Source organism: Vollenhovia emeryi, unplaced genomic scaffold (genome assembly GCF_000949405.1).
Source record: "Vollenhovia emeryi isolate VEMERY1.0 unplaced genomic scaffold, V.emery_V1.0 DF939439.1, whole genome shotgun sequence".
NCBI classification, from domain to species: Eukaryota; Metazoa; Arthropoda; class Insecta; order Hymenoptera; family Formicidae; genus Vollenhovia; species Vollenhovia emeryi.
In genome coordinates this window covers 12,129-25,356 of record NW_011966927.1, presented here as the reverse complement: position 1 = coordinate 25,356, position 13,228 = coordinate 12,129, and the positions used below count along the sequence as shown (strand labels likewise).

Genomic DNA, 13,228 nt, shown 5'->3' with positions numbered 1-13,228 from the left:
TCCATGTCGATTTCTCTTCCGCCTTCCGCTAATTCTTCTCGCCTCCATGTCCTCTGGTTCCTCTCCCGTTCCTCTCACTCTCACTTCCTCCTCCTTCCTCACACTCCACCTTAAACCTCACTTCCGACACTTTTCTCACTACTTTCTTTCACCAGCCTCTTTTCTCCTCGCCATATTTACCCCCCTCTCGCCAATTGTATATAAATTATAAATTTTTTTTGTTTTTTGTTCCAGAACTCATACATGCCGAGAAATCCGTCCTCCCATGGCGATGTTTTAAAAAAAGCTGTCTTCGACTACGGGCTCTGTCGCCGCCATTTTGTATGAAAATGACAATAAAAAAATTGTTTTTCGTACTTCAATATGTGTTAAATAAACCCTCTGAAAAGAAATTCTATTCCGTTTGTCATACTCCCAAAATAAATTGTCAAATTTAGGTCTTTTTTTCAGCCTCTAGAGTGGTTTTACCCCTAAGTATAATATTTTGGAAATCTCAATTTCGAAACTGCCGTCTGAAGGGGCCTGATCCCATCCTGTCTGTTATTTCTCCCCTTTTTATTATATCAACGGCTATCGACCAGCAACAATCAGGGCACTTTACGTTTCGAGTTTCGAAAAGTGAAACTCTGGCAATCAATTTTTTGTGGGGAGGGGACTCGTGCGTTAGCTAGTCGATATCCGCTGATTTCTAAAATTGTAGTTTCCAAGGGAAGAAAAACATGTTTCTTATGGTTTTTTGAAAGAGAGAAATCGTGGAGTCCACAGGACGTAACAGTACTTACGGCCGCTAATTTTCCTTCTTCGATATTGACTGGCTCTTTTTGCTGTGTCGATTGCCGGTTGGGATGTTTCTGCTTCTGGTGTGGTTGGTAAGACCTCCGCCCGCTCGACAACGAGGTGCGAGTCCACTTGAACGACTGACGATGGAGCGGGCGTTTCGAATTTTTTGACTGGCTCGTTTGGTTTTGCTTCGTGCTAGATTTTAGACTTTTGCTTGAATTTTCAAGAGTTTTTGCCGCTTTCACTTTTTCTTCCAGTTTCTCTCCAAAGAGCCACTCATCGACAGAAGTTGCATTAAGCGCCTCCTTCATTGATGGGTTAACATTTTTCAATATGAGGCTCCGACGAATGCTGGACTCCACATGTTGAAGATCTGCCATGATTTGCAGAACTCCCCACAAGGACTCTGTTACTTCCTTGATTGGCAATTTTTCTTCACCTTTAAGACCTGTAATTTTCACCAGTACGTCCAACAGACCAGCGAGGCCAGTCGTTGTCCTTAACTGCTTTTCCACGATCCGGCTGTCTCTTTTTGTTATCGTGTCATGGAGGCAAGCTTTTAGTTCTGGATTCAATTTAGGGGGATCCATCTTTAAACAATTTTCGGGTGATAAAAATTTTTTAACTAATTCTTTCCTTTTTTCTATCGGGAGGCCTTTTTTAATTACTTCTATTCCGGCTACGAATTTTGTATGTATGGCCGGTGCCAGCTTCCTGTCCGGATGAACCCTTTCCCCTATAGCCTGGAGAATATCCGGGTCAAGATCTGGTTCTTTTTCGTTTTGTGTACCTGTCAACGAGGACTTAATTACGGATTGATTTCGTTCCTGAGCCGGCATAGCCCCCTGATCGTCTTGGGCCGTTTGGCCCATCAGATTTGTCTGCGTAATTTGACTCGATTGGCCCTGTTTGTTGGTGTCGCCAGTTGGTGACGTCTCCATTGGATCGACGTCTCTCGACGACTGCAGCTCTCTGTGACTTGAGGATGCAGAGGATTCGACCGTTGAGACTGAGTTATCCCTTGATTTATGATCACGTTGCGATCTACTGTGGTCGTCCTTACGAGCTTGACTGGGGCTTTTACTACGCTCTTGGCTTAAATATCGTTCACGACTGAAGCTGCGGTCTGAATGTCGTCTCCGCCGGTCGTGAGGGTAACTTTGTCTGTCACGGTAGTCATAACCTTATAAGATAGCGCTACGTCATCCCTCCTCTCGATAAGCGAGAAGGAAGGGAAAGTGACGAACGCGCAGGCTTGGTGATCGAATGGCCGGGATCGAACGATCGAGCGAATGCTCGGCCTCTTTCGTTTCGGGGCCCTCGCCAGAGGCACACGCACTTTCTATCGTTGATCCAGCGGAGATCCAGTACAGGAGAGAAATCGAGTAAAGGGCTATCTTAGAGCTGGTTCATTACGAAGGGAAGACCGTGAAGGAAAGGACGGCTATCGGATCTTTACCATAGTCAGCGAGGCACTGGGCCCTGAAGCAGGAGAAAGAGCCAACGTGGGAAATACCCCGCCAAGATGAGTAACTAAAATCATCGCCGAATATTCGCATTCAAAGATGCAACGAATATATCATTCTATGGGGAATCTACGATAGTCGGTTGCGATCTTAATATATAACAAATCTTCGTTCGCTCACCGCTGCCCGCAGTGACTCGTCGCCAACGGTAATATCCGTCCTTGCTCGGATCGGTACGCGAGGTCGCGCTTTGTTTGTATTCACTGACTTCACGCCGGACCCTCTCCGGGCCTTCGTAAACCAGCGATCGGTATTCGTAACCTATTTATATTATATCTGACCGAGCGGCCCGTTGCGCCGAACACTTAACTTTATTGTAAAACAATCGAAGCGATATAATTATAAAATAAACTTTATGTTCGATTAATACTGGATGCTTCAGTCCCGCTGGCCATTCGTTCGGTCGTCTCTCCCACCTCTTTCCGATAATGAAAATCTGATTGTAAATCCTATTTCGACCAGGAATCTTACAACCTCCACCTCCACCTCTGTCGCTGCATCTACTAGCGCGTTTGCCACGATCGTGTCTATCGTTCTCACCTTGAGAATCCGTGTGCGATCGTCGTCTCCGTTTGGCTTCTCTTGAATTACCTGTTGTGTCAGACATCAGAAACCAAGTCATGACGATGTTTACGCGTTTAGGTCGTATAATATCCTGGCATGCAAGACTCTACACAATTGGACTGTGAGAGGCACTTTAGCTCTATGTCAGTTGGACCGACTTGATAGGATTATGCACGTCGATCGTTGCCAACATACGGTTGGACCGTACTTAAGGTTTTGTTTACCAACGTCGGTTGGACCGACATGGCAAAGTTATGTGCACTGCCACCAACGCTGGTTGGACCAGCATGGCGAGGTTATGTACGGCGCTAGCATTGTCAATTGTCGGTTGGACCGGCCTGACCGCTAGTTTGCACATGACAACGTTCGTTCGGCGTAGCAACTTACCACCGCCGTTCTAATCGAACCGGCGTGCTTATTTCTGACTTACCACAGCGATCTGATCGATCCTTCTTTTGCCGCTCAATAGCTTTTCTTAACCGTTTAATTTCTCTTGTAAACTCATTCTCCTTATCTCCATCCTTCGCTGTGTATTTCTTTCTTTTGCTCGACATTATCTTACACTTTCTGCTGATACTTATTTCTCTGATGTGACGGGTTCGGCACAAAGAAGAAGAATGAGAAACGCCAAGCGGAAGACAAAAATTCTACACTTACAAACTGTGGCAACATCGGTGGAAAGTAGAGGCTACTACAACTTGATCTCGAGGAAGAGGCGCGAAATACAATTTCGATAAAGGAAAGAACATTCATGTCTTATAATTTCGATAAAGGAAAGAACATTCATGTATTTTAACTTTTCTGTAAAGCACAGAATATTCGTGTGTGTTTATTATTCTGTAAAGCAGACAATATTCATGTGTTATAATTTCTCTAAAGGAAACAACATTCATATATTATAATTTCTATAAAGGAAAGAACATTCATGTATTTTAACTTTAATGTTAAGCACAGAATAATCGTGTGTGTTTACTATTCTGTAAAGCAGAGAATATTCATGTGTTATAATTTCTATTAAGGAGCAAACATTCATGTATTTTTACTTTTCTGTTAAACAGAGAATATTCCTATGACATTGTTGAGTCAGCAAGCAGACAGCTCAGACAAATATGAGAAAATCTACTACGAGGCGATGTCGATAGCAAGAGGAAAACTCCAACCAGCACCTACCGGGAATCCTAATCAATCGGGAAGCTCTCAGTCGAGCCTACAAAGGGCGAACGTTGATCACGTCGACGCTTCATTAAAAATCAAACTACCGCCATTGACGATCAAACCGTTTGGAGGAGATTTCGGAGAATGGCTTATGTTCAAGGACTCTTTTACCAAGGCAGTGCACGATAGGAATATACCAGACATTCAAAAGTTTCAGTTGCTACAGATTGTTGAGGGACGGAGCATTGAAAATCATAGCAATCCTCGAAGTCTCAGACGCAAATTATACAATTGCAGGGGATTTTTTAAGAAAAGATATGAGAATAAAAGGCTCATAATCAACACTCATTTAAAGGGATTGTTTGATATGCAGGTTGCCAAGGGAGGTCATGCTAGCTTAAGAAATATCATCGATGACACTAAATCCCATCTCAGATCACTCAAGTCACTCGACGAAACCACGGAGCATTGGGATACCATCGTTGTGTACATCATCTCTGAGAAATGAGATAAAGCGACTAGAGAAGAATGGGAAAAGGAAGTGGGTCACCAATCCACAGATACAATGGCTACCTTGAACGATTTGACCGATTTCCTGGAGAAAAGATGCACAATGTTAGAGATGACGGACCGAGGAAAAGGCAAAACCGAGTCCGGAGCTGCAAATTCGAAGAAGGCAGAGAAAAAACTCGTTATGACAGCGACCACAACCTCGTGTGGATTGTGCAAGAGGTCACATCTACTCTTCAAATGCGATAAATTTCTAAAATTGTCTCCGAACGAGCGGTACCAGCAAGCCAGACAATTAAAGCTGTGTACAAACTGCCTCAAAGAGGGTCACATCGGTCGAGAATGCAGGTCTTCGGCATGCAGGAAATGCAGCAAGAAGCATAATACGCTCTTGCATAAAGACTCGGAGGGCAGTACGGATAAGGAAAAAGAAGAAACAAGCAATCAGCAAAACAGTGTAGCCACTCATCATAGTCAAGTGTCAGAAGAAAGGGATAATGAACAGGCGATGTCCAGTGGAACCATGGAAGAAGAGACGAGCCAAGCGGCCAATCATTGTGCTCCAAGAAGGTACACCAGAGTCGTTCTCTCTACCGCTCAAGTGTACGTGAGCGACGTCAATGGTGCAATGCATCGCTGCAGAGCTTTATTGGATCCTGGGTCGCAATCAAATTTAATCACGGAAGACCTGGTTAAAAGGTTGCAAATTGCGAGCACAGGAGTCAAGTATCCAGTCGTTGGGGTCAATCAAGCAAGGGTCCTCGTAAACAAATCTGTCAACATTCAATTGACGTCGACAACGTCCAACTACAAAGCAAAGCAAGAATGTTTAGTCCTGCCAGTGATAACGGATCGAATACCTCAGGTCAAGCTTCCCCAAGTGAAATTAAGGATCCCACATCATCTCAGCCTTGCGGATCCGGAATTTGACAAGCCGGGAGACATAGACGTTTTGATTGGAGCGGGACTTTTTTGGAAAGTGTTAATTAATTCCAGGAGAAATCATTTCAAGCAAGGATGGCCCCACATTGCAGAATACCCATTTTAGTTGGATCGCAGGTGGAGAATGCGTCACTAATATACGTCCAAGAATAACGTCAGCTAGTAATGTGATTACCATGGCCGGACTCGAGGGACAATTGGAAAAATTCTGGAAGATAGAAGAGCTGGAGGTCGTTCGCTCAAAAACCAAGGAAGAAGAAATGTGTGAGGAACACTTTAAAAATACGTACATCCGAGACCAGGAAGGAAGATTTATAGTGAAGCTGCCGCAGAGATCCAATGTCATTTTAGGAGATTCCTTTGAGGGCGCGAAAAGAAGACTCATCGGGGTAGAGAAGCAATTTCAGAAACAGCCAGAGTTACAAGAAGCATACACTAGTGTCATGTCAGAATACGAGGAATCAGGAGATATGTACCTTACTGAAAATTTCCAAGAAGAGCTGGTTGATCCGTTTTACTTACCACATCAACCAGTGATCAGGAAGGAGAGCATGACAACCAAATTGAGGGTCGTATTAGACGCATCTTTCAGTTCATCGTTGGGAACGTCATTAAATGACAAATTAATGACGGGTCCTAATCTGCAAAGCGACATTTTAGAGATGCTTATGCGTTTTCGTACTCATGAATTCGTTTTGACTGCAGACATAACTCGGATGTTCAGGCAAATCCACGTGGCGAAGGAGGATAGGCATCTACAACAAGTTCTCTGGAGGAAGGACAGGTCTCAACCGATTAAGGCATACACATTAAAGACAGTCACGTTCGGAACTGCATGCGCTCCATTTTCAGCTATGCGGTGCCTACGTGAACTTGCAAATCTGAATAGAGAAGTTTACCCAGAGGCTGCAGAAGTTATAGAAAAGGATTTTTACATGGATGATTTGCTGACGGGTACCAAGACCAAAGAAGAAGCTATGAAGTTACAAGGGGACTTGTCGGACATACTAATGAGTGCTCAATTCCCTTTTCGGAAATGGCGTACGAATGACCCGGAGATTCTGAGTCGCATCAGCGATTTAGGTAAAACAGACGAGCTGTTGGTGCTTGACATACAAGGAAGTACTAAAACGCTTGGACTTTTGTGGAATAGCAACGAAGATGTCCTACAATACAACGTGAGACTGCCAAAGGAGGAAAAGGTCACTTGTAAAGAAGTATCTTGTCCGCTATTGCTCATATTTATGATCCCCTTGGCATAATCGGGCCTCTGGTAATGATCGCTAAACAACATTTACAGGAGCTTTGGAAGCTCAACCAAGTTATAGAAAAGGATTTTTACATGGATGATTTGCTGACGGGTACCAAGACCAAAGAAGAAGCTATGAAGTTACAAGGGGACTTGTCGGACATACTAATGAGTGCTCAATTCCCTTTTCGGAAATGGTGGGTGGGACGAAGAAGTACCGGAGACACTGAAGCTAGAATGGAGAACGTTTCGCCACGCTGTGGAGCAAGTCAAGGCCTGGAAGATTCGACGAAATGTAAACCCTCGAAACCCGACGCTGAAGGTTACGATACACGGGTTTTGCGATGCGTCCGAGAAAGGGTACGGCGCATGTGTTTACATAATCAGCCAAGGATCAGGAAACGCGATACAGTCGAGATTTTTAAGGTGCAATTTCATACGTCGCTAGTCGCTAGCGATGGACGTGTCACGTGGTACGTTAAATTATTTTAACTTCGTCTTTTCGTCGCTAGCGACAAGAGGATACATATATAACATAAAATTTTAAAGAGTTTCTCGCAATGGCAACTAATCAGGTAGGTAATAAATAAATTTAATAAATAGCAAAGTTTAATTATTATAATTTGGAGAAATAATGTAAAATACAATCGTTTGGATAATCTCTTCTGTGTTTAACCTCACTTTTTGTTACTTGTCAATTTTTATTGATTAAATTGTTTTGAATGAAAATGTAATTTTTAATGCTTTTTAGACTACAGTAGTGCCAAAAATTGTATTGTGCGGCTTATGCAAAAGCGAATGCAATTTTAATAAAATTGCTTCTCATTCATGTATGGCTGGATATACAAATTTCTTATGTGAAAAAGAGTCACCGTATGTGTTTCCTGTCAAAGGTAAAATAATAAAATAGTTATTATGGCCGGTTTTGACAATTTTTGAAAAAAATTATTTAAAATAATGTTTTCAGATGACGGATTAACAATAGTCAAAGATGTCCAAAATAAAATCAACTCCGCGCCTAGTTGCAGTAAAACTTTGCTGGTGAATACGAGTAAGTAAATATTCAAGAAATGTCATCATTGGCCTGTTGCTCACAGGACGCGTTGACGCGTCACGCGGCGTGACAAGATAACCTATGAGACTTTTGCTTTTCCGGAAAGGCAGGAGTCTCATTGACTATCTTTTCACGCGTAACGCGTCAACGCGTCCTGTGAGCAACAGGCCATTCTCTCAATAATAATTTTGATAACAGACAGCAAAGTTACAGCGGCGCAAAGTAGCAAACGGCCCGTAAAAAATAATGAAAAAGGAAAAATTTCATGGAATACGGATCTTCAGGAATTGCTCATTAATGAAGTTTACATTCGCGAACCATTGTGGAATTTATCCCTACCACTGGAGCAGCGTGCGCCAGCTGCAATTAAAAAATATTGGCAAGAAGTAGCTGATAGTTTCAGCGCGGAGGGCTTCACAGCTGACGAGGCAAAGAACAAATTCAAAAATTTAGTCGACACTTTTCGTCGCATAGCCCAAGCCGAAGTTTTACCGAGCGGTTCAGGAAGGACAAATAAAGCTAGCCAATGGGTTCATTATCACTCCATGCAGTTCATGCGAGAGTCATGCTTAGCTAAACAGTGCGTTATTTTCATACAGTACAAATGAAACATTATCACAGCAATAATAAACTCTTTGTTTCTTACAGTACATCAACAAATGCGCGCTTATCAAAAACGAATTCGGCAAATAAGGATGGAGAAATTGACGAAAACGATGTGCCTGTCCCACTCATAAGAAAAAGAGTCAAGTCAGAGAACAGCGATGTCCTAAACAGAATCGCAGATGCCTTATGCGACAATCCATCTAATGAACTTGTTTTGCCGCCTCCGCCACCGATGCCTGATGAAATTGACTCATTTACAGCCACTCTCGGGTACCAATTAAGGGAATTACCTGCTCGACATCGTCGTAATGTCATGAGAGATTTATTAAATCTTGTTGTTGATGCAATCAATAATTCTGACTATTAATAAGCGTTATTTTAAGTACAAAAATTTGCAATAAAGATATTTTATTAATGTAAAGTTGAATGACAGAAAATAATTAAAAAATAATAATGTTTAATTGTAAAATGACTAAAAAAGGACTGGAAAATGAAAGCTATGTGCAATAAACTTTTGTTATTATCATCGACGTCGATAATTATTATTTCAGAACTACATTAAAGTAACATTGAGGAGTTGTACAATTGGTACAAATCGAGAAGAACGATCTAGAGTATTTTTTACATTGCTTGAGTATATATTTTCCGGAATCGTGAATTTTATGATTTTTCTTTCATTTTTTTCTTGACATGGAATTAATTCACGACCCATTTGCTTTCTAAACTTTGTGAATCAGCATCACATGATGTTCTGTCTGAAAACCCCAAGTGAGTTCCCATCATTTTGAAAATTCATTTATTATTATAAAACTTTTTCAATTAAAACATTTTATTCCGATAGATAATAATAATACATAATAATTGTGTATGTAAATATTAAAATATATAATTAAATTATATGAATATATAAGAAGTACATCGAATATGTGAAATATAGTTTTATATGCAATTTTTTTAATACCATTTATTTTACAAACAATTAAACTGCCAGGGAATTGCTCCTTCGCCATAAAAATAGTTGCAAAATTCATCTCGAATAGCCTGCGCTTGACGAGTGCTATTATTTGAACCAAATTTACCTATGTCGTGCAATGCACTACCTTCTATAAGATTCCTCCACGAACCAGGAATCTCGCCATCTGAGGTATACTGATCTACCATAGAGGGAGGAACATACTGATTTTCATCGATGTCTGCAATACGAAGCCAATTATGGAGACACACAATGGCTTGAACTATTTTTATTGTTTTTTTGACATTGCAAATTATAGGTCGTTTTAATATTCTCCATCTGCTGACTAGAATCCCAAAAGTGTTCTCTATTGTTCTCCTAGCACGACTCAATCGATAGTTGAATATTCTACGTTCGGGGTTCAAATCTTTTCCAGGGTATGGGCGCAGTAAATATTCTGCCAACTGGAATGCTTCATCTCCTACGAGAATGTAGGGCAAAGACTTTCCGCCGGGTGAAATTGGCTCTGACTCGGGTAAATTCATATTTTTCTTTTCAAATAAATGTCCCATCACAGAATCCCTGAAAATTCCCCCATCACTACGTCGGCCGTAAGCTCCAATATCAACGAACGTAAAAATGTAATTAGCGTTGCAGATTCCAAGCAATACTATGCTGTTCCAGTGTTTGTAATTAAAATGCAGCGAACCGGCATTATTAGGGCACTAAAAACATAAAAGAATTTAGTAAAATAACCAACTTTACAAACTCAATGTTAGAAAACAGTTATTTTTCCGATACATTTGGATAAAAAAATTTTCAACCTGTATCATAACATGTTTTCCATCGATCGCTCCAATACAATGTGCAAAATTCCAAGTATTTTCAAAATCGTGAGCGATTCTATGCCATTCATCAGTTTCTATAGACTCTTTGAGCACAATCTCTCGCAGGCAATTCCAAATTGCTTCACACGTTTCATCGATTATATTAGTGACAGTTGTCAAACCAATCAAATATTGATACGACATTGAAGTCATTGAATCCCCTGATGCCAAGAATCTGAAAGAAAAAATTGATATTAACATGTATATAATTATGCAGAATACTGATTTTGTTATAAAACTTGAGTGCAGAAAACTAATTTTGTTACCAAAATTTATTGTACATTTTTACATACCTCAGAGTTAATGACAAACGTTCTTCCGCTGAAATCGGTTCACGAATAACAGTTTGTTTTGTAATAATAGGACCGACCATTTCCAGTAGTTGCTCAAATTGTGTTGCAGTCATCCTGAAATAATTTCTGAATCGAGCTTCATTTAATGAAATGACTGGATATAAGGCATGATAAAATCCATGAGTATGACGTTCATGAAATAATGGGTCGATCCAAAAACGTTTAGGCTGATACGTTCTTTCTTTTTTCAATATTTCGTGTAGTGCAACAGCAGCAAGCACTTTCTTGCGTTTATTTTCTCTTTTCTTTCTATTCATTATCAAGGCTGTTTTGTATTGATGAACCCAAGTTTGATATTTGTAAGCTAGCATTACAGATTGTTTTTCTTGCACCTGTATAATTTTAAAGAAAATGAAATTAATAACTTCTTTAATTTTTACTTCTCAAAAACTAAATACTTTCACAAAATTCAAAATTTTCCAAAAATCGAATATAATAATTATCAATAACAGATTAAACTAAATTTTGAAATTCACCTTTCACTAAACACCTTTCAAGATATAAATATTTCACAACTTTGAGGTTACAAAATATCGCTTGAACGCTTTTCATAGATCAACAGAGTTACCAGCGACAAAAGTAATGACGGCCAATCATGTACCGAGAAATCCAGCGACGAGCGACGCGTGAAAAGGCACCTTTATGCTCCAAATAAAAAATGGCGCCATTGAAGACAATGACGACGCCTCGATTCGAGCTTTGCGCGGCAGTTTTGTTGGCGCAACTCGTATCAACCATCGAACGGGCGCTTGGGAACAAGATCGAGGAAATACATTTGTGGAGTGTATCGACGATTACTCTCTGCTGGATCGGTTCGGAATCCAGTACACTGCAAACCTTTGTAGCTAATAGAGTCGCAGAGGTACAACGTTTAACCAGTCATGCCACTTGGAGGCATGTGCCTTCAAAACAGAATCCAGCCGACGCGACGTCTTATCTAGAGGAGCAACACCCGATGTGCTGGAGGGAAATGACCTTTGGTGGTACGGACCCACGTGGTTGTGTTTTACAGAGGATTGGCCAGCACAGGATTTTCCCGTCTCAATTGACTTACCAGAAAGGAGATCAGCGGCAAGAGCTTGCCTTTTGGTCACTGCTGACTCCAACAACAAAACGGAGGTAAGCAGCCTACCGGAGTCGAAAGTCGAAACCAAGGAAACCAGGGAAACAGGATCCAGGAAGTTTATATCAACTAAGGAAGAATTGTTGGAAAAGTTTTCATCCTTCGCAAAGCTGCAAAGAGTCGTTGCTTATATTTATCGAGTGTTGAACAAAGTCAAGAAACGAGTAAAGGTCGTCGGAGCATTTAACGTAGAGGAATTGGACAGAGCACGCAAAAAGATTCTTCGTTGGACACAGGAGAGAGCTTTTCCGACAGAAATGACGTGTCTTACGTCAGGGAAACAATTAGAGCACAATTCAAGTCTTTTGTGTTTCAGACCTTATTTAGATCCTGCAGGCATTATTCGAGTTGGCGGACGCTTACAAAATGCAGAAATCTCTGAAGCTCAAAAGCACCCTATAATTTTGCCTGCTAGAAATCATATAACGACTATAATTCTCAGGGACAAACACATTCAGTTGTTGCACTGTGGACCTCAACAGTTTTTGAGTTGCATTCGAGAAGAGTATTGGCCTTTGTCGGGTGCACGGGAAGTTCGGAAGATCACTCGTAACTGCATCCCATGCTTCAGATATCGCCCGAAGGAGATGGATTATATCATGGGAAATCTTCCGGAAGATCGCGTGAAGGCTCTTCCGTACGCTTTCGCGATCACCGAAATCGACTACGCTGGACCGTTGCAGGTACGTGAAAGTAGAAGAAGAGGAAGAGTGCACATCTCTAAAGGGTACATTGCTGTTTTTACGTGCTTTGCAACGAAAGCCACGCATTTAGAAGTGGTAACAGATTTGACAACGAAAACGTTCATGGCAGCACTTCGACGATTTGTAGCACGCCGAGGTCTTTGTCGAATCATTTATTCAGACAACGCTACAAATTTTGCCGGAGCGGCTAGGGAGCTTGAAGACGTGTATCAGCTCTTAGAGCAACAAAAGGGCACACTAGAGGGCTCAACTCGCGGCCCAGAAGATTGATTGGAAGTTTATTCCTCCGAGAACAGCTTCTTTTGGCGGATTATGGGAAAGAGCAGTCCAGTCTGTAAAAAAGCACTTGTACACTGTGACGAGAGGTCTATCTTACACTTTTGAGGAATATTGTACATTATTAGCTGAAATTAAATCTGTCATCAATTCGCGGCCTCTAATGACGCTTCCCTCAGATCCGAACGAACCTTCAGTTCTAACCCCTTCTCATTTTCTTATCGGAGCCCCCCCTGCAGAACCGGTTGCAAAGATTTTACTAGACGTTCCAGACAATAACCTTTCACGATACGAGCATATCCAGAAATTGAAGCAACATTTTTGGAATAGGTGGCAGAACAAATATTTGCAGCATTTGCAAACGCGTACTAAATGGATGAAAGAAGGGAAGCTTCTAGAGCCAGGTAGTTTTGTACGGTAGTTTTGTTAAAGGAGGACAACTAGCCTCCTCTGCGTTGGGCATTGGGTAAGGTAGTTGCGATTTATCCAGGGGCAGATGAAGTAGTTAGAGTTGCGAACGTGAAAACTGCGCAAGGTACTTATAAAA

The 13,228-nt window shown here is 41.3% G+C and overlaps 3 protein-coding genes across 3 annotated transcripts; 2 read left to right on the top strand and 1 right to left on the bottom strand.

The window, feature by feature from the left end:
* Positions 1–4,590: 4,590 nt before the first annotated feature.
* LOC105557635 lies at positions 4,591–5,583 on the top strand. Its single transcript, XM_012004929.1, has one exon. The coding sequence runs from the start codon at positions 4,591–4,593 to the stop codon at positions 5,581–5,583; it is 993 nt and encodes a 330-aa protein (XP_011860319.1).
* Positions 5,584–5,653: 70 nt separating this feature from the next.
* On the top strand, positions 5,654–6,739 carry LOC105557634. The gene has a single exon (XM_012004928.1). The coding sequence runs from the start codon at positions 5,654–5,656 to the stop codon at positions 6,737–6,739; it is 1,086 nt and encodes a 361-aa protein (XP_011860318.1).
* A 2,616-nt stretch (positions 6,740–9,355) lies between these two features.
* LOC105557633 lies at positions 9,356–10,631 on the bottom strand. Its single transcript, XM_012004927.1, has 3 exons — positions 10,519–10,631; positions 10,163–10,400; positions 9,356–10,063 (listed from the first exon to the last, which is right to left on the bottom strand). Exons 1-3 carry the CDS (start codon positions 10,629–10,631, stop codon positions 9,356–9,358), a joined length of 1,059 nt encoding a protein of 352 aa, XP_011860317.1.
* Between the last annotated feature and the right edge of the window lie 2,597 nt (positions 10,632–13,228).